This window comes from Peromyscus leucopus, chromosome 7, assembly GCF_004664715.2.
Source record: "Peromyscus leucopus breed LL Stock chromosome 7, UCI_PerLeu_2.1, whole genome shotgun sequence".
NCBI classification, from domain to species: Eukaryota; Metazoa; Chordata; class Mammalia; order Rodentia; family Cricetidae; genus Peromyscus; species Peromyscus leucopus.
In genome coordinates, this window is record NC_051069.1 from 91,167,253 (window position 1) to 91,185,474 (window position 18,222).

The following is an 18,222-nucleotide window of genomic DNA, read 5'->3' on the forward strand; positions in this document are numbered from 1 at the left end:
CACTATGCCATGCTGTGCTACCTATGCATGCTGTGCTACACTATGCCATGCTGTGCTATACTATGCCATGCTATGCTGTGCTACACTATGCCATGCTATGCTGTGCTACACTATGCCATGCTATGCTGTGCTACACTATGCCATGCTATGCTGTGCTACACTATGCCATGCTGTGCTACACTATGCCATGCTATGCTATGCTACACTATGCCATGCTATGCTATGCTACACTATGCCATGCTATGCTACACTATGCTGTGCTACGCTATGCCATGCTATGCTATGCTACACTGTGCTATATATAACAAATAAATACTACAGTACACTATACCATTAGCCAGCATTCAATGCACAGCCAAGAAAATCTAAATCATACCATAGCAGAGAAAGAAGGAATAACACGTGCCCACTGTGTCCTCCCCAAGAACAGTTTCAGTGAAGTAGTGGAAAGAAAAGCTGAACTGAAAGGGGCCTAAAAAGGCAAAGGGTAAAGTAGGGACAGTCAGAATACACAAATCTTGAAGAATTTAATTTTGAAAAGCAGAGAAAGAGGAGATTGTTGAATGTAGATAAAAGGGTTAGAGGGGGTTTAACTGTTTTCAAAATGGAAGAGATCACAGAATACTTTCTGTCCATATCATTGTGAAGAAAGAGCCCAGAGAGGAAATCATGGCAGAAGCAATGATTTGAGCAATGATCTCAGACATTTCAGCAGACCACAGGCCCTGAGGCAGGTTCTCCTCTGTGTTTTCAATGAATTAGGAAGTGAAGCCATTGCCAGTGCTAGAGGGGAAAACCAACTTTATTTTCCACTACTGCATTATTTTACTGAGTCCACATAAAGATCAAAGTTCATCTTAACAACTTGAAGTTTTAAATGTGTAGCTAATTATCTACCTGCCTTCAAGACGAGTCACCTCCGCCTGCAGGAGCTCCTCACTGGTGTGGCTGAAGTCCAACTGTGACAGCACATTGTCTAAGACTCCCTGCCCTGGAGAGGGGTAATTCCTTTCCACCTGACAATCCTCCAGCGGCCTGAGGAGACAGGAGAAGAAGGGATCAGGTCTCTTATTCTGGCAACAAAAACAATGCAAGGCCAGCATGCTGTACCGCCTGCTCTAGTAATTAAGCTCCTCAGAAGCTCTTAGTTTGTGGTCTGCTTTGTGGGAAAAAAAGAAAAGAAATCTATACCAGGAGAACAATCCAGGATCAGCAGCAATTCAATCTTTACTAGGATCTGGCATATTTTTCAAGAGGGAAAGCCACATAAAATAGCAAAACCACTTTGCTGAAACTTGATTCCTAACTGAAAAATTACAAGATGGCCAGGCAAGATGTCTGACTTAAACACAAGTCACTCTATTATTTTTTACTATAAACCTGCCCTAACAATAACATATATAAAAATAAACCCAGGGCTGGGGATGTATAGTTTAGCTGATAGAGTACTCCCATGGCATTCATGAAGCCCTCAGACTGGGTTGGTCACACACATTGGTAACCCCAGCACTTGAGAAGTAAAGGCAGAAGGATCCTCAACATAGTAATTTTGAAAGTAGCCTGGGATACATGAGATCCCATTTCAAAACATAGCAATAATAATAATATAAAAAAATCAGTTCTCAAAAGGGCTAGCTCAGTGGCAGGCTGTTACTGATGAGAAGCAGCTACTCCTCACCGTGCCCTGGTCTCCTAAGGCATGGAGGTTCACCAGACTCAATGAGGAGAGAATAAGGAATTCCCAATTTTATGATCCTCAGAATCTTAGAGATGCAAATGAAAAGGAGACAAAGCCACCCATACAAATTTTATGACAATGAGAATCTAACTCATAAATTAAAACCAAGTCAGACAAGATGATCAAACACAAAAATGTAAATATTCAATATTAAAATCAGCACTCAATGCCAAACCTTCAAATGGACCAACAGAATAATATTTAAGATTCAAACAGACCTCATGCTTTCTACTGAGTGATGAGTGTCAAGTGCCTTTAATTTTGTTTGCAGTTTCTCCTTATGCCTTTTTTCCTCAAGGATGAAGTTTTCTTGAGATTGAAGACTTGCCTTCAACTCTTTCTGTTCTTCCTGCAGAGCCTGCAAAACACTCAAGAAAAAAGTCAGATGTTATTACAACTTTCCTTCAGCTCTCTCTTTTTCCTGCAGAGCCTGCAAAATACTCCAAAAAAAAAAGTCAGATGTTACAGCATTTCTATTTCATGAGAAAAGCAACTAGGGAGGCTGACTGTAAGTTTTATGACAAGGACAGTATTAATACAGCTATCAGCAGCTGAGCCATCAGCCTCAGCTCAAGGAGGAAGCTCAGCATCCTGGGACACAGTTCTAGGTCAATCAGTCTTGAAAGGCTCACATACACACATTCCCTAACCTAGACATTATAACACACACCTCTAATAATTTTTCAGACTCTCTCAGTTTCTCCTCCTTTTGCCGCTGATCCTGCAGGATAGTCATATTGGTCCCCATCAGGTCGTTGACCCTCATATTAAGGCGCTCTATCTCCAGCTCGTTGGAACAGATGGTATCCTTAGCCCGCTCCAGCTTACTGCTCAGGTGCTGGATTTCAGACTGGCTGGACAGTTCTACAGACTCTAATTTCTGTTTCCGGTTAGTAAGCTGAGCCTAGAAAAATATTAATTTTTTATTATTAGGAATTATTATTATTAGGAAAGAGGAAAAGAGAAATGATAAAAGAATAATCAATAATTGTACTAAGGAAAAAATATCCATAAGAAGAACTGGTACTATCAGTAGTTTTGGACACTTTCTAGCTGACAGATTTAACCAAATACAGCACATCTGAAATTAGTTCCTTTCAGTGGCATTGTCTATCTCTATCAAAGTCTACTCAAATAAAACCATTTCAGCAACTGTGCCACAGGCCTGTGGTGTGCAGTGCCTAACCTTACAGCTCTGCATGCCAGCTGGAGTATTTTGCCTTCCCAAAGTCTGCTTTTCTCAAGTTTTAATTCAGTATCCAGACTGGGTTTTCATCTATACATTCAAAATGGACATAAAGGTAAACTTCCCTTACTTTAAACATCTGTGAAGGAAAAGACATACAATTTTATTTTAGAAATTCAAACAGAAATATCTCTGTGGAATCCATTTGCTACAGATTTAAAGATTCTACTGTATACAGTACAGGACCAAACTCTTGTACTTTGTATTATGGTGACACAATGCAGCTGCTGAAAGAGAGAGAGGGAGAGAGGCAAAGACACAAACAATATCTGTGTAAATGAGAGCTCAAGGCTTTAGTGTAAGGCAACTAGAATGGTGTGTGTGACAGAAGAGTCAGCCCAGGTTGACTGCTAACTGCTATGCATGCAATTGTTTCCACACTTTCAAACACAATCTAACCTTCTTCTTTCCAAGAAGAAATCTTACACAGACTTCTCTGAAGAATAAGTAAATGCAGAAATTGGTTGAGGGTAGGAAGGAAAAAAGACTGTGGTTCCTAGCTGAGCCTCAGCTCACCCCAGCCCTACCTATCCACCAGCCTGAGTTCACAGACCCAGATGGAAACCTCTGTCCAAATGAGCACTCTGGAGGACAGACAACACAGGAAAACTCAACACTGTGATCACTATGGAACACTGTGATCATTATATTTAACATGCTGTAATCACTATGTTACACTGTGATCCCTATGTAACAATGTGATTGTTATGTAACACACTGTGATCAATATGTAACACTGTAATCACTATGTAACTGCGAACACTGTGATCATTATATAACATACTGTAATCACTATGTTACACTGTGATCCCCAGGTAACAATGTGATTGTTATGTAACACTGTGATGACTATGTAACACACTGTGATCACTATATGACACACTGGGATCGCTATCTAACACTGTGATCTGAAAGCAAATTCAGTACTGGAGCTTTAGCTGTGTCAAGTAACCATGTAACCAGTTAGTCTAGATTTGTTACTTTAAAATTAGCTTCTCAGTTTTGAAAATTAAGTCTTCTTTTATAGATCTACTATTTCACTCATGCAAAAAGACCGTTTTCACTAACTAGAAATGATACCCCAGGCTGTACTGTACACCACAGCAGTAAGGGCCACATGTGGAGACTGAGCACTGAGCTGTGGCTATTCTAATTTGAGAAATGCTCTAACTGTAAAATAAACAGGGGGTGCCAACGACTTAGTTTAAAACAAGAATGTAAATTTTGAACTGATGATATTTTGACATACTGGGTTAAATAAAATATATTAATTTATTTTTACTTTTTTAATCTAACTACAAAAAAAAAAAGGTAAATTGTACAACTCACACGATACTCCTACAGTGGCACTAACTTCAAGAATACTTCTTCCAATACTAAGCAAGTCAGAAAATCACAGAAACAACTCCTAAAATTATCATTACTTTTCCTAAACAGCTGGCTTTAGAAGCATTTAAAGGTAAATATATTAGAAATCTTTTCATGTACAAACTACTTCAAAAAACCAGAAATTTTCCTTATTCACTAAGCAGCAATCTTTAACTGACTGAAGGGTGGAGTCATCGCAACTAGGCAAACGACAGGGAATGTAAGGAAACCATTAAAGGTTGCAGCTCATGCCTTTAATCCCAGCACTCGGGAGGCAGAGGCAGGCGGATCTCTGTGAGTTTGAGGCCTGCCTGGGCTACAGAGTGAGATCCAGGAAAGGCGCAAAGCTACACAGAGAAATCCTGTCTTGAAAATCAAAAAACAAAACAAAACAAAAAATTAAAATTAAAATAAAAAATAAAAAGAAGGCCATTCACATTAGGGAGACAGGAGGCACCTCAAGGCCAAGTGCAGTGGGCCGTAGACACAGAAGGGTCCAAGGTGCGCACTGAGCTCAGAGCTCTGTGGGCTCTTCAGGCTGTCTCCTGGGATGCTATGGCCTGCATGGACACATCTGGGGGTGACCCTGATGGGGAGACAGGTCAGAGGCTGGTGCTGCAATGATGAGGCCTTTACACTAGGATTGCCTAGAAAAATCAAAGCCCTTGCTGCTTCCAACCATATTGTTCTTAAGCAATCTCCCTCTCTGTAACAATGGTTTCCTTGAAGCTCCAAAACCACATTTAAAAAAAAAAAAAAGAAAGAAAGAAAAAAAAAGAAGGACAGAGAAAGGATGTTCTCATTTTTCTAAAATGAGCATGGAGTATATAATGTTAATAGCCGAGTAGAAGAATTCAAGCAAATACATGAATCGAAGAGCATGAAGTTATTTTTGAATCTCATTTTTAGATGTTAAAAATACTTAAGAATTTTTTCTAATAAGATTTGCCCAATCTCCCAGATTTTCTGCTTTCCTACATATCAAATAAATGCAATGAGTCAAACTCAACCAGACTCTACTTCAAATAGCCAACTGTGAAAGGCTGATTTTTAGATACCTGGAGAAAATTGTACAGACTGAATATAAAATTGCTATTATTTAATCCTGTTAATGTTATCCTGTCATATTGTAGGGATTTTAAGTCCTTACCTGTTCTGAAATGAGATGATCTCATTTGCTTTGAAACTTTTTTTTCCCTTTGGTTTTTTGAGATAGGGCTTTTCTGTGTAGCCCTGGCTGTCTTGGAACTCTCTCCGTAGGTAGACCAGGCTGGCTTGCTCAAACTCACACAGATCCACCTGCCTCTGCCTCCCAGTATTGGAACTAAAGGCATGTGTGCCACCACACCCAGCCTTCTCTGTAACATTTTAATAACCAAAAATAAAGAGTAAAAGTATACCCCAGTTTTAGTTTTCCAAGATGGAAAGAATCTGGCTGAAGAGGTGGCTCATTGGATAAGAGCATGGGCTATTCTTCCAGAGGTCCTGGATTCAGTTCCCAGCACCCACTCTGTGGCTCACAACCATCTGTTCCAAGGAATACAATGCCCTGCCCTGGCTCTGTGGCACTGCACAACAGTGGTGCATATACATTAAGGCAAAACACCCATACACATAAGTAAAAGGAAATAAATCAATTTTTAATGCCATGTCCCTCTTGAAAACAAAGAAAGAGGGGAAAAGTTCCAAAGAACAACTGCACAAAAATGTACATGTGTTGTTAACACAAATGAACTGCACACAGAAAGCCAGTTTAGATGGCCTGGGGTTTAGCTCGCTGGTACAATGCTTGCCTAGCATGAGTAAGGCCATGGGTTCAACATTACATTGAAAAGATATTTAGGTACAATTTCTGTAACACATTTCTAAGACCCATTCATACACAAGATTGTCAAGATGATGACAACTATTAACACTAGGTAATGGGCACACAGAGGTTTAATTAAATGTTTAGTAAAGATAATCATACAGCATTGACTGACACAAACTTAGTCACAGGAAGCTTTAATTCTTGCTTAGTTTGCCAAAGGAGAAAGAGAACTAGATTTATAAGTAATACTTTTAACTAATCAGATAGCTTTCTTTTAAACAAAACTATGAGAAGAATTATTCAAACACCTTTAGTGGGCACAACAGATGTCAGCTCTTTAAAGGTGTCTTATTGTAGCTCCTGTCAAGTAAATGGTAAATAAAAACTCTATTTTTACTAACAATGAAGTTTGAATTACATAGAATTAATCATAATAGTAATTTGATAGCAGTGGCTTAAAGATGATGTAATCAATAAACAACATTAATAAAATGAGGGCTGAAAATAAAACCTCAATTTGTTCTTTCCCAGTCTAAGGGCTATAATTCAAATACAGCAGTGTATCATAGTCTTTAAGAACACAGAGCTTCTCGATCAGGTTAAATCCTCACCCTTATCCCACCCCTCCCCCAATGAGGACTTCACTGTCCCATTTTGGCTGGTAGCTTCTTGACAATGACAATACAGTCTTTATTCTGTGGGGTGTAGGGCCATCCTGCAAGTCTCAGTGGAGTTACTCATAGTAAAACCATTCACAATAATGCATCAAACAGCTGGTATTTTAGGGGGACAAAGAAGATGAAGGCTTAAAAGAAAAAACCAAACATTTCCCTCTAGCTCTTTGAACTTACCAAGTCTGTCCTGGCATTCTAGAAACTGAGGTAACTACCAGTGTAGACAGATTGTCATACTACAAATAATATACATAACTGATGAGCATCCAACAGGTAACCAAGGGCAACTAAACCACACTCTCTCTGCTCATTCCTCCTGTTTTCTTGATTTTTAAGGAAAAATGGCGAAGGAGCTGGCTATGTCCCAAGAAGACGTATCCTAAATTCAGTGTCTATTTAGTTTTTGCTGGAGTCATTAGTTTTTTACAAGTTCCTACCACTATACTAAAAAAGGATATCTGTAGCCATGAAGACATCACTTTCCCTAGGGTGCATACCAGTGCAGTGAGATTCTTTCCAAAGTCAAACTAACTGAGCTCCCTAGCTGAGGCACCTTAGCCAAAGTGCTCAAGCTGTCATGGAGACAGACAAAGCAGACAGAAGTAGAGCTGAAAAACCAATGGCAGGAGCAGAAAGAAATAGGGAAGCAGACAGACAGAGGGCAGGGTCATGAGGTGGGTGAAGAGCAAGGTTAGGAGAGTGAAGACTGTGTGGAAGAAGGGTGACATGGGGAATCTGAGCTCAGGATGCTGAAGAGCTGAGCCACAGTAGAGGAAGATGGGCTTAGCTCACAACGGTTAGCAGAGACGATCCAAGAAAGACAATGGTGACCGACCATCAGAAGGTTCATGGCAGAAGGTCAAATTCAATCAAAACCCATCTGTCAGACAATTGAAGCCTACCTGGATGATCTCCGACTGTTCAGCGAGAGCCTTCCTCTGTGCTTCCAGAGAAGACACCTGTTGCTGATAGACCAACCGCTGCTTCTCCCAGTCCAGAGATTTCTGTCGGAATTCCTGAGGAGGCAATTAAGGTACTTAACACCTAAGTGCTTCCCGGACTGTGATGACTCCTCACTTCGCTTTCCCAGCCCCCACTCCCTGGGTACAGCTGCACCCTTCTCCTCAGCAGGGGCTCCATTACTCACTTAGCTGACTGAGCTGCAGAGGAAAACTGAATTTTGCTCTCACTGTGCCTCTGGATGTCTGTCTTTCTAAATTTAACACCCTAATGGTGAAGAGGAAACAGACCCATGGCAGTGGGTTCAGGAGCTTCTTCACAGATCTGCTGCCACCTAAGGGTTATTACCATTTTGTATAATTTTTCAGAAAAATGATGCTAAAATATTTCCCTTGCCATCTAAATTCCTGACATCCAAACCCAGAATTGAAGAGATTCAAACAGATTTCCAAATCAGTAACTCAGTAACCCAATTCTCACTTCAAATTCTGCTAAAACAATATTTTTGATAGCCAAAGTTTTATTATTTCACAGAAGAATTGTAAAAGCTTGAATAACATGGAAAATATGCACCACATTTTAACGGGTATTTATAACCCAGAGCCAAATAGTTCAAAAGTCATGGTTAATCAACAGCAATTCCAAATTATACTTCATGAAATGAGCCCGACATTTCTGACAATCAGGCAAACCAAAGGAAAAGACCCTCAATCTTCCCATCTGTCCTCCAGGAATCTCCAGCTCTAGATTGCTCCTTAGATTGTTATCAGTCAGCTTTCTGACAGACTAGTCAATCAGTCTTCCTGTATGGCATTCCATCATATGTGCCAGCACTGATTTAGGAAAGTTTTTAATAAAAATAAACCAAAACTGGCCCCACTGGAGGGTGATAGACATGGCATGCACACTAAATGAATGAGTAAATAAGAATATTAATTGAAATCAAACAGGACATAAACTTTTGAAGGAATTCAAAGAGAAAGCAAACAACCACCTGAATGAAATAAAGTCAATACAGAATATGAAAGAGAAATTCAATAGAGACAGAAACACTGAAAAAATGTAAATGAAAATCTCATTGAATTAAATAAAAACTCAATGGAAAGCACCTCTAATAAATTAAATTCTAGACAGAGTTTTAGGGCCAGAAAACAAAGCGGATGAATTAGAGCATTCGAACAAAACGATAATAAAGTCGGGGCTGGAGAGATGGCTCAGTGGTTAACAACACTGGCTCCTCTTCCAGAGGACCCAGGTTCAATTCTTGGTACCCACAGAGCAGCTCACAACTGTCTGAAACTCTAGTTCCAAGACTATAACACCCTTACACAGACATGAATGCAGACAAACACCAATGCACATAAAATTAAATTAAATTAAATTAAATCTTTAAAAAAGATAATAAGAAAGTATGAAGGGAATGTACAAGATCCACAGGACACCGTTACAAGACTAAATATAGATGGCTCAGTATGTAAACATGCTTGCTATGCAAGCATCTAGGCCAGCACTCAGTAGAAAATCTGGGCATGGCAGCCCACGTTTGAAATTCCAGTGCTAAGGAGGTATTAAAAGCAGGTTCCCTAGGCTTACAGATCAGCCAGTCTTGCTAAATCAGGGAGTGCCAGGTTCAGTGAGAGATTCTGTCTCTAAAATAAAGGTATAGAGTAATGAACACTGACCTCTAGCCTACATACACACACACACACACACACACACACACACACGCACTCACATGCATGCATGCTCATACACATGCGAGCACACACATAAACGAAGATCAAATCTGTGACTCTTTGGCATAGAGGAGTGAGAAGTTCAAGATAAAGGTGCAGAAAATGCACTACAATCATAGGTTAAAATTCCCCAAATATAGGGACAGTGCCATCAAGACAAAAAACATTTAGAATGTCAAGACCAGAAAAGAACCTTTCTATATCATATTATAGCTAAGACACTAAACACACAAAACCAAGAATACCAAAGTTGCAAGAAAGAGGTACAAATACATACACAGAGCTAAAGCCATCAGAATAAAGGGTTTCTCAACAAAAGCTCTAAAAGCCAAGAAAGCAGGAAACAATGTAATTCAAGCTCTGGAAGACAATACTGCCAGCCCAGATTATTAGAACCACTGTGACTATTTGTGCTAGCTGATTTCTATTAATTTGACACATACTAGACATATGTGGGAAGAGGGAATCTCAACTGAGGAGTTGCCTCCATCAGATTGGCCTGTGGACGTGTCTGCAGGGCACTTTCTTGATTAGTGACTTGAGGGAGCTGCCATCCTTGGGCAGATGGGTCTGGGCTGTTTAAGAAAGGTACTTGAGCAAGTCCAGGAAGCAAACCAGAAGACAGCATTCTTCCATTGTCTCCATTTCAGTCCCCCCTGCAGCTCCTGCTTTGAGCTCCTGCCCTGGCTTCCTCTGTTGACAGACTATAAGCTGTAAGCTGAAATAAACCCTTTTCTCCCCAAGTTGGTGTTGGTCATAGTGTTTTACCACAGCAACAGAATGTTACTAAGACACTATTCTTCAGAACTGAAGGAGAAAGAAAAATTGTCCTTAATAAACACAAACTGAAGGAATTCTTGGCCTCATTGTAATAATACTGAAGTAATCTACACACGGAAGAGAAAGCTCAACATCCATGATATGACAGGGAAGAACAAACTCCAATGAACAAATGAGGATTAGGAGAACACCCGACACTAAGAAACAACAAAATGACAGACAGGAACGACACCTTTCATTAATATCTCTGAATAGTAATGCTTTCAATTCTCCAACCACAAGACACAGATGAGAGCTAGGGAGGTGGCTCAGGAGGTAAGACTGCTTGCTGAGAAAGCAAGAGTCTCTGAGTTCAAATTCCCAGCACCCATGTAAAAGGTTGAGCATGGCTATGTGTCCCTGTAACTCCAGTGTTTGGAGGAGGAGACAGTACGATTCCAGGAGCTTGCTTAGCCAGTCACCCCAGCCAAAATGGCAAGTTTCCAGTTTACAGGGAGACCTTGTCTCAAAACAAACTGGAAATTGACAGAAGAAGACAGGCAATTTCTCCCTCTGGCCTCCACATGTGCTCATATGGGCACAACTCTCTCTCTCTCTCTCTCTCTCTCTCTCTCTCTCTCTCTCTCTCTCTCTCTCTCTCTCTCTCTCTCTCTCTCTCTCTCTCTCTCTCTCTCTCTCACACACACACACACACACACACACACAGACTAGTTGATTGGATTAAAAAATAGGTGTTGGTGGCACACACGCCTTTAATCCCAGCACTCTGGAAGCAGAGGTAGGTGGATCTCTGGGAGTTCGAGGCCAGCCTGGTCTACAGTGAGTTCCACCATAGCCAAGGCTGTTGCACAGAGAAACCCTGTCTCGAAAAACCAAAAAAAAAGGATCCATCTATATCTATTTTTGTTGCCTGCAAGAAATACACCTTACTAGCAAACACAAACATTGCCTTAGAAGAAAAGGATAAATCATTCACTATGACCAAGTATACATCATTACAAGGATACAAGGATGAGTCAACACACACAAATATAATGCATCATATTGACAGATTCAAGGACAGAAATCACATGATCCTCCTAACTGATGAAGAAAAGACTTTTGATAGAACATTATAAAAGCCTTGAAAAAACTAACAGTAAAGAACTATAGCTCAATATAATAAAGGATACATATGGCAAACCTATAGCCAACATGTAAAATGGGGAGAAGCCCAAAGCACTGCCACTAAAATGAGGAATGAGAGGCAAAGACATAGACTTTCTCCACCGATATTCAACAGTCTTTGGAGTCTTAGAGCAAAACAACTAAAGGAAAGAAAAGGGATATAAATAAAGGAAGAAATCAAATGATCCTTTCTTTAGACACAATGATCCTGGACTCTAATCCCACCACCAGACAGCTTCAGGAACTAATCAACACCTTCAGAAAAGGAGCAAGATATATGGCCCCCACACAAAACTCAGTAGCTCTTCCATAACCAATAATGGACACCCTAACAAAGAACTCAAGAGTAATCTCATTCACAACAGCTTTAAAAATACTTCAGAATTAAATAAGTATTCATATGCACACACATACACATACTGTAGAATAACACAACCAAGGAAGTAAACAATCTCTTCAATGAAAACTTTAAAACACCAAAGAAGGAAATAGAAGACACCAGAGGATGGAAAGGCCTCATGGATTGGCAGAAATAATATGGAAATGGTTATATTATTGAAAGCATCTCATAAAGGCAAGAACTGAGGAATGCCAATAGGACTAAGTGAATAAGACGATCAAAACAGCTACAGAAGAAAGGATGCTAAGAAATGCCAGAGTGTGATGTGTGTGATACACTATGTCTGTAGAGGAAACCCTCAAAGATTATGATGAGAGCAATATTAAAGAGGATAATAATGAGCTAGAAGTGGAATCTCAGAGTCAGTGAAGTAACCTGGACCAGAGGATAACTCCTGAAGCTCTGTGCTCGTGGTTGGTAGTGTAGGTTGATGATAAGGATGTGAAGAGCTGGAAGGAAAAGGTAGCAGTGAAGAAGGCTGGAGGGGAAGCAGTATTTGTGTGGTCTTCTGATTCTAAGTTCTAAATCTATAAAAATATTAAAATACAAGAGGACACTAAATATAAAAATTACATTTCCAGACAGTAAAGTATACTGGCATCTGTGTGTGACAGAAAATTTTTAAGTAGTCACACAAAGTTGCTGAACAGTGTTTCTCAAATTGGGTAAAGCACAGATTCCTAGATCCCATGCCTACTTCTAGATCAGACTCTCTGAGGTCCCAAAGCACCCCAGGTGACTGTTACAATGCACTGCAGAGCTCAAAGAGAGGAGAGGGAACTCACTGCCTCCTGTCAGTAATCATGGAGTTATAGAGCAAGTACAAATTCAGCAGAGGGAGGCAAATCCTTTGTAACGTCCACTCTATCTAAATGGGAACTGAAACTAAACCTCCTGATGTGCAGAGTACTCTCTGCAAGACAAAGCCAAGAATTCCCCACATTCACTAAGACATACTCTGGTGTGGAGACACAGGATGCTGCTACTAACTTATGGTCACAGTTCTCAGAATGGGAGGTACTGAATACTAGGATCTTCTCCAAGATATAGTCCCAAGCATGTTGGCTACCTCTGCTCCCTGTACCCTAACTGCTAATTCCATGCTCCATCATTTTAACAATAACAACAAACAAACTAAACAAAACCTCCATACATTTCCAAGTGCCCTGTAGGGTAGAACTACCCTCTTGAGAATTATTGGCTTGGAACCCCATCTGCCACAGGCGAGCAAGTGTTGATGGGCTGTACTGTGGATCACCCACCCACCACTGAGTAGCTCAGCGGCAGTGCCTTCCCCTAGAAGGCAGGAACTGGCTTCAGCAAACAGCTCCCCTGGAAACAGCATTTTCCTATGCATCAGCTGACAGTGGCAACTGGGACTATTGCTGAACATACCTCTATTTTTCCAGTTAACCTTTCAATCTCAGACCGATCCTCCCGCAGACTTTTTTTAGTTCCTTTAAATTCTTTTAGTTGCTTTTTCTGCAGCTTTTCATAGCTTCTCTTCAGTCTGCCTAACTGTAAAAACAGTTATTTATTACTTAAAATTTAAGAATTAGTAAATTGTGGTGGTCAGAAAAATTGGGATTATAAAGCAAAAGCAGTGCAAAATTATCCTATGGAAAATAGACTGGCAGCATGTTAGAGTTGCAAAGCAAAATAGAAACCCTGAAAATTATAGGGCTGGAATGTAGCTCAGTTGGTAGAGTGCTGATCTAGTAAGCACTGGGCCCTGGGCTGAATCCCAAGTACCACATGAACAGGGTGTGGTAGTAAATGCAATGATCACACAATTAAGTAGAGGCAAGAAAACCAAAGGTCAAGGTCATCTTCAAATACATGAAGAATCTGAGGCCAGCCTGAGATACCTTATCTCAAAGTACATCCCTGCTTGTATGTATATGTATGAGAAATAAATGCTAACAATGAAATTTCCAGGCCAAAAAAAAGAAAACAAAAAAAAGTTAGTTTTATTACAGTTGCCATGCATTCATAGACCCCATGATCTACTCCACATAAGAGAGGAAGCAGTAACTGTTCCCCTCTAGGCCAGTGGTTCTCAAGACATACTCCTAAGGGGACTGATGCACAGTAAACAGGAGACTGACTTCAACGAAAGCAATTTTCTCCAAAGTTAAAAAGTACATTGAATACCATAATAAAATTTTCTTCATTTTAAAGATTTTATTTTTAATTTCTAACTATGTGTGTTTGTTTCTACATGGGTATGTAAGTGCATGCAGGTACAGATGCCCATGAAAGCCAGAAGATGGTATCAGATCCCTCAAGCCAGAGTTATAGGTGGTTGTGAGCTGAACTGGGGTCCTCTGCAAAAACAGTACCCTCTTAACTGCTGAGCTGTCTCTTGCCTCCCAACTTTCTTGCTTAAAAAAAAAGTTTTAAAACATTCCTTTATTTGTGGGAGGTGGCATGTTGGGGAGGGGAGGTGTGTGTACACCACAGCCCACCAAGTGGAGGTCAGAGGTCGGCTTGCAGGAGCTGGTTCTCTCCTTCCTCCATGCAGGTTCAGGGATCAACTTCATGCCATGGGGCTTAGTGACAAGTGCCTCTCCCCAAGGAGCCTTCTCACAGCACTTGCTTTTCTTAATGCCAACATATTTCTAAGCCTTTTGTTTCTTCCAATATTTAAAAATCAGCAACTGAATTAACTTAGAAATTAAAATAAGTTTTCTGGTCTCAAGACTTCAGTATTCTACCTTTAGGTGCTCAGCCAATTGCTGGTTTAGGTAATAGCAAGCATATTCTTTGCCTCGATTCAAGGTCAGAAAGATAGATTTCTACTGCATACTTCCCACAGGGTATCACCCAGGCTGTGCACTTCCCACCATATGAAGTAGAAACCAGTTCTCCAGACAACAGTCGAGGGTTACAGAGAAAGAACGGCCGCACATCACATCACAGAACTAAAGCCTCACTTCCTCCTGCAGCTTCTTTAACTCCTGCTTATACTCCAGGGCCATTTGTTGCTTAGTTTTTTCATGTTCTTCTATCTGCTGATGCAACACTCCAACCTAAAAGCAGAAAGGGTAATACAGTTCAATATTAGCATTGAAATGACATCCCTGAAACATAAAAACGGAAAATAATCCTTGTACTTACTTGCAAACTAACGTTCTCAGTGTATCTACATGGTTAGCCTTTTTCCCAGGAAGGCAAAAAAAAAATGGCTGAGTCAATAATCTACATAATAGCTAAAAACATGACCAATTCTTCTACAACTTTAAAGTTAGTTCAAGACTCACACTCTTTGTCTGATTTATTCTCCCCAACCCTTTGTTAAAATAAATAATAAATCCTCATAAAAATAGCAGATACAAAATTTAAAATTTTTGATAATCAAAAATATTTCATTTTTAGAAACCTATAAAACTTGAACAGTAATTTCTGCACATAAAGCACAAGTCAGTAATCTTTGAAACAGGCTGGAAGACAATAGTGGCTCCTCCTCACTTCATAATTCCTCTGACCACCCAGGGTAAGGAAGTGAATCCTAATCCATTCTGCAAGGATTTGGTCCCAGTGACAACAATCTCATATGTAGCCCTCAACTCGAAGTCAATATCCAGCAGTATCTTCCTGACAACCAGGTAGAATTTAACCAGTACATGGAAATAGAAAGGAAAACAGGAGTCCAGATAGCCGTGTGTGTGTGTGTGTGTGTGTGTGTGTGTGTGTGTGTGTGTGTTCATGTGCATGTAGGTGTGCATGCATATATATAAACATGCCTGTGGAGACCAGCGGTAAATGTTGGGTGTCTTCCTCAATAATTTTCCACCTTATTTTTTGAGGCAGGGTCTTTTATTAAACTTAGACCTTATCTGTCCAGCTAGACTGGCTGTCAGCAAGCCCTAGAGACCCTGCTGTCTCTGTCCCTCCAATGCTAATTACAGATGCATGCAGTCATACCTGGAGTTGACATGGTGCTGGGGATTGAACTCAGGTCCTCATGCTTGTGGGGCAAACAATTTACCCACTTACTGAGTCATCTTCCCAACTTTTTCTGATTTCTTAAAACAGATATTTAAATGACTGATTTTCAGCCTTCCTATAGTAACATATCTGGAGATAACAGATAGATAAAATGCTCTTTAGGTACCATGTGAGGCACATCCTGTGTTGTTTTTCTGTTTATTTTGGTTCTGTGCTGGGGATTGATCTTAGGGGCTCTGCACATATAAGTACACATTCTGAGCCGGCAGTGGTGGCACACTCCTTTAATCCCAGCACTTGGGAAGCAGAGGTAGGTGGATCTCTGTGAGTTCAAGGCCAGCCTGGTCTACAGAGTGAGTTCCAGAACAGGCTCCAAAGATATACAGAGAAACCTTATCTCAGAAAACTAAACAAACAAAAAAAGTACACACTCTACCACTGTACCATTAATCCAATCCCACAAATATTGATCCACAGGCCACTGAACCCAGGCCTTTGCATGTATAAGTACACTCTCTGCCACTGTCCATTCACCTGATCCCACAAATGTGAACCATAAGAAGTTCATTATCATTCATTATCGAAGCATATTCTAATTTTCACTGTGATTTCTTTATGACTTAAAGGTATTTGGGAGGCTGAGGAGCTAGCTCAGCAATTAAGAGCATTGTCTGCTCTTACAGGAGGACTGGGGTTCAGTTTCCGGCATCCACTCAGTGATTCACAATTGTCTGTAATTCCAGTCCCAGGGGATCCAATGCCCTCCCTCTGACCTCCATGGGTACCAGGCACACACATGGTGAACAAAGATATATGCAGGTATAACATTCATATTCATAAATAAAGTAAACAAATCTAAAATAATGGTCCTTTAGAAGTGTACTGATTTTTCCAAGTACTTGAAAGGTCTTTTAGAAGTATATCACTTAATTTGCAAGTACTTGAAAAGTTGTCTTTTATTGTGTTGAGTTTTAGCTTAAAACTACTTTGTTACAAAAATACATAATTTAATCTGTGCAGCTGCTTGACAGCAATAAAATACTTCAGTCACTTAAAAAGAACATATTTAAGATTAATTAGGTCAAGTTGATTTTAATCAACTCTCTACCTTAACTGCCTTTCCATGTGCTTGTTCTATTAGTAGCCAGAGAGCTGTGTTAAGACTTCTACAGTTTCCATGAATATAATTTCTCCCTAAATCCTGTGTTTGCTTTGTACATTTTAAGGCTGTTATTAACTACTTACAGCTGGATTATTAGAGTCCCAGAGTAGAAGCCAGAAGATAACCTGTGGGAGTTGGTCCTCTCCCTCCACTCTGTGGGTCCCAGGGATTGAACTCAGATCTTCAGGCTTGGCAGCAAGCATCCTTACCGGTAAGCCATCTCGCTAGCTCAAGTTACATCCATGTTCTTTTCAAAGTCTTTTCATGGCACAATATTTCCAAATTCTTACTTTCAAATTTTGGTGTATATTTTTAAAATTTCCTTCCTCTAAATTCTTTGGATCTAACAAGCTTTCTTCCTAATCCCCTGAAATAAATCACTACCTATAGATTTTCAACCTATCTTCTCCTGATACTCTTATGCCAATAAATTGTCCTCTTCGACACTATCTGCATCCTGCAACTCCGATTACAGTTCTATCTTGCATTGAAACTATTTCTATTTCTATTATGTCTTCTCCCAGTCATTCAGAACTTTACTTCTTAATTTCCAAATACACAGATTTTTCAGGGTTATCTTTTTCTAACTTGTCTCTGCTATGTAAGAGAGCTAATCTGCGATTTCAAGCCTTTGTTTATGGCAAAATTTACTTCATAGCCCAGTACAGAGTCAATTTTGGTAATCATTCAGTTTGTGCTAGAAAAGAAATGCACACTCTGCAGTTCTCTTATGTTGTGTTCTATAGTTATAAACTGGGTCAAGTTTGCTGATCACGCTGTTCAAATCTGTATCTTTATGAATGTCCTCCATCAGTTACTAAGAAAAATGTGTTAAAGCTCCCAAGCATGACTGTGGCTTCATTGTTTCCTACTGACAGCCCCGGTACCTTTTGCATACATATAAGGAAGGTTAAAACTATCTTACTGTATTATTGTGTCCTATTTTGAGTTTTCCTAAAAGTACAATCTGAGATGTGGATTTCTGGATAGGTAACTGGAGTGACCTTGGAAAGCACAGTGAGGGGACAGGAAGGAAGAGCCATACAGGGTCTATTCCTAAACAGATGACCACAATAAGCAGCTGGGGTTGTGTTACTGGGAACCCACTAAGGAAGCAGACAGATGTGTTTCAGAACTGTCTCTATGAACAATGGGAAGCTGCTGACCTTTCTCACCCTCACCCTGCTGAGGTTTGTCCTGGAAAAGTCAACTACCCCACAGTTCTAGATT

At 40.1% G+C, this 18,222-nt stretch overlaps 1 protein-coding gene across 6 annotated transcripts in view; it reads right to left on the bottom strand.

The window, feature by feature from the left end:
- The window catches only part of Cep63 (centrosomal protein 63), a 46,121-nt gene that overhangs the window by 14,520 nt on the left and 13,379 nt on the right, over nucleotides 1-18,222 (bottom strand). For 5 of the 6 annotated variants that reach the window (XM_028869931.2, XM_028869930.2, XM_028869929.2 and 2 more), the window contains 6 exons: nucleotides 14,816-14,911; nucleotides 13,275-13,397; nucleotides 7,739-7,852; nucleotides 2,409-2,642; nucleotides 1,957-2,096; nucleotides 898-1,035 (listed from right to left, as the gene is read on the bottom strand). In XM_028869931.2, coding sequence (XP_028725764.1) covers nucleotides 898-1,035; nucleotides 1,957-2,096; nucleotides 2,409-2,642; nucleotides 7,739-7,852; nucleotides 13,275-13,397; nucleotides 14,816-14,911 — 845 coding nt within the window. The remainder of the gene's footprint in view (nucleotides 1-897; nucleotides 1,036-1,956; nucleotides 2,097-2,408; nucleotides 2,643-7,738; nucleotides 7,853-13,274; nucleotides 13,398-14,815; nucleotides 14,912-18,222) is intronic. The other variant, XM_028869933.2, reaches the window with a different exon arrangement.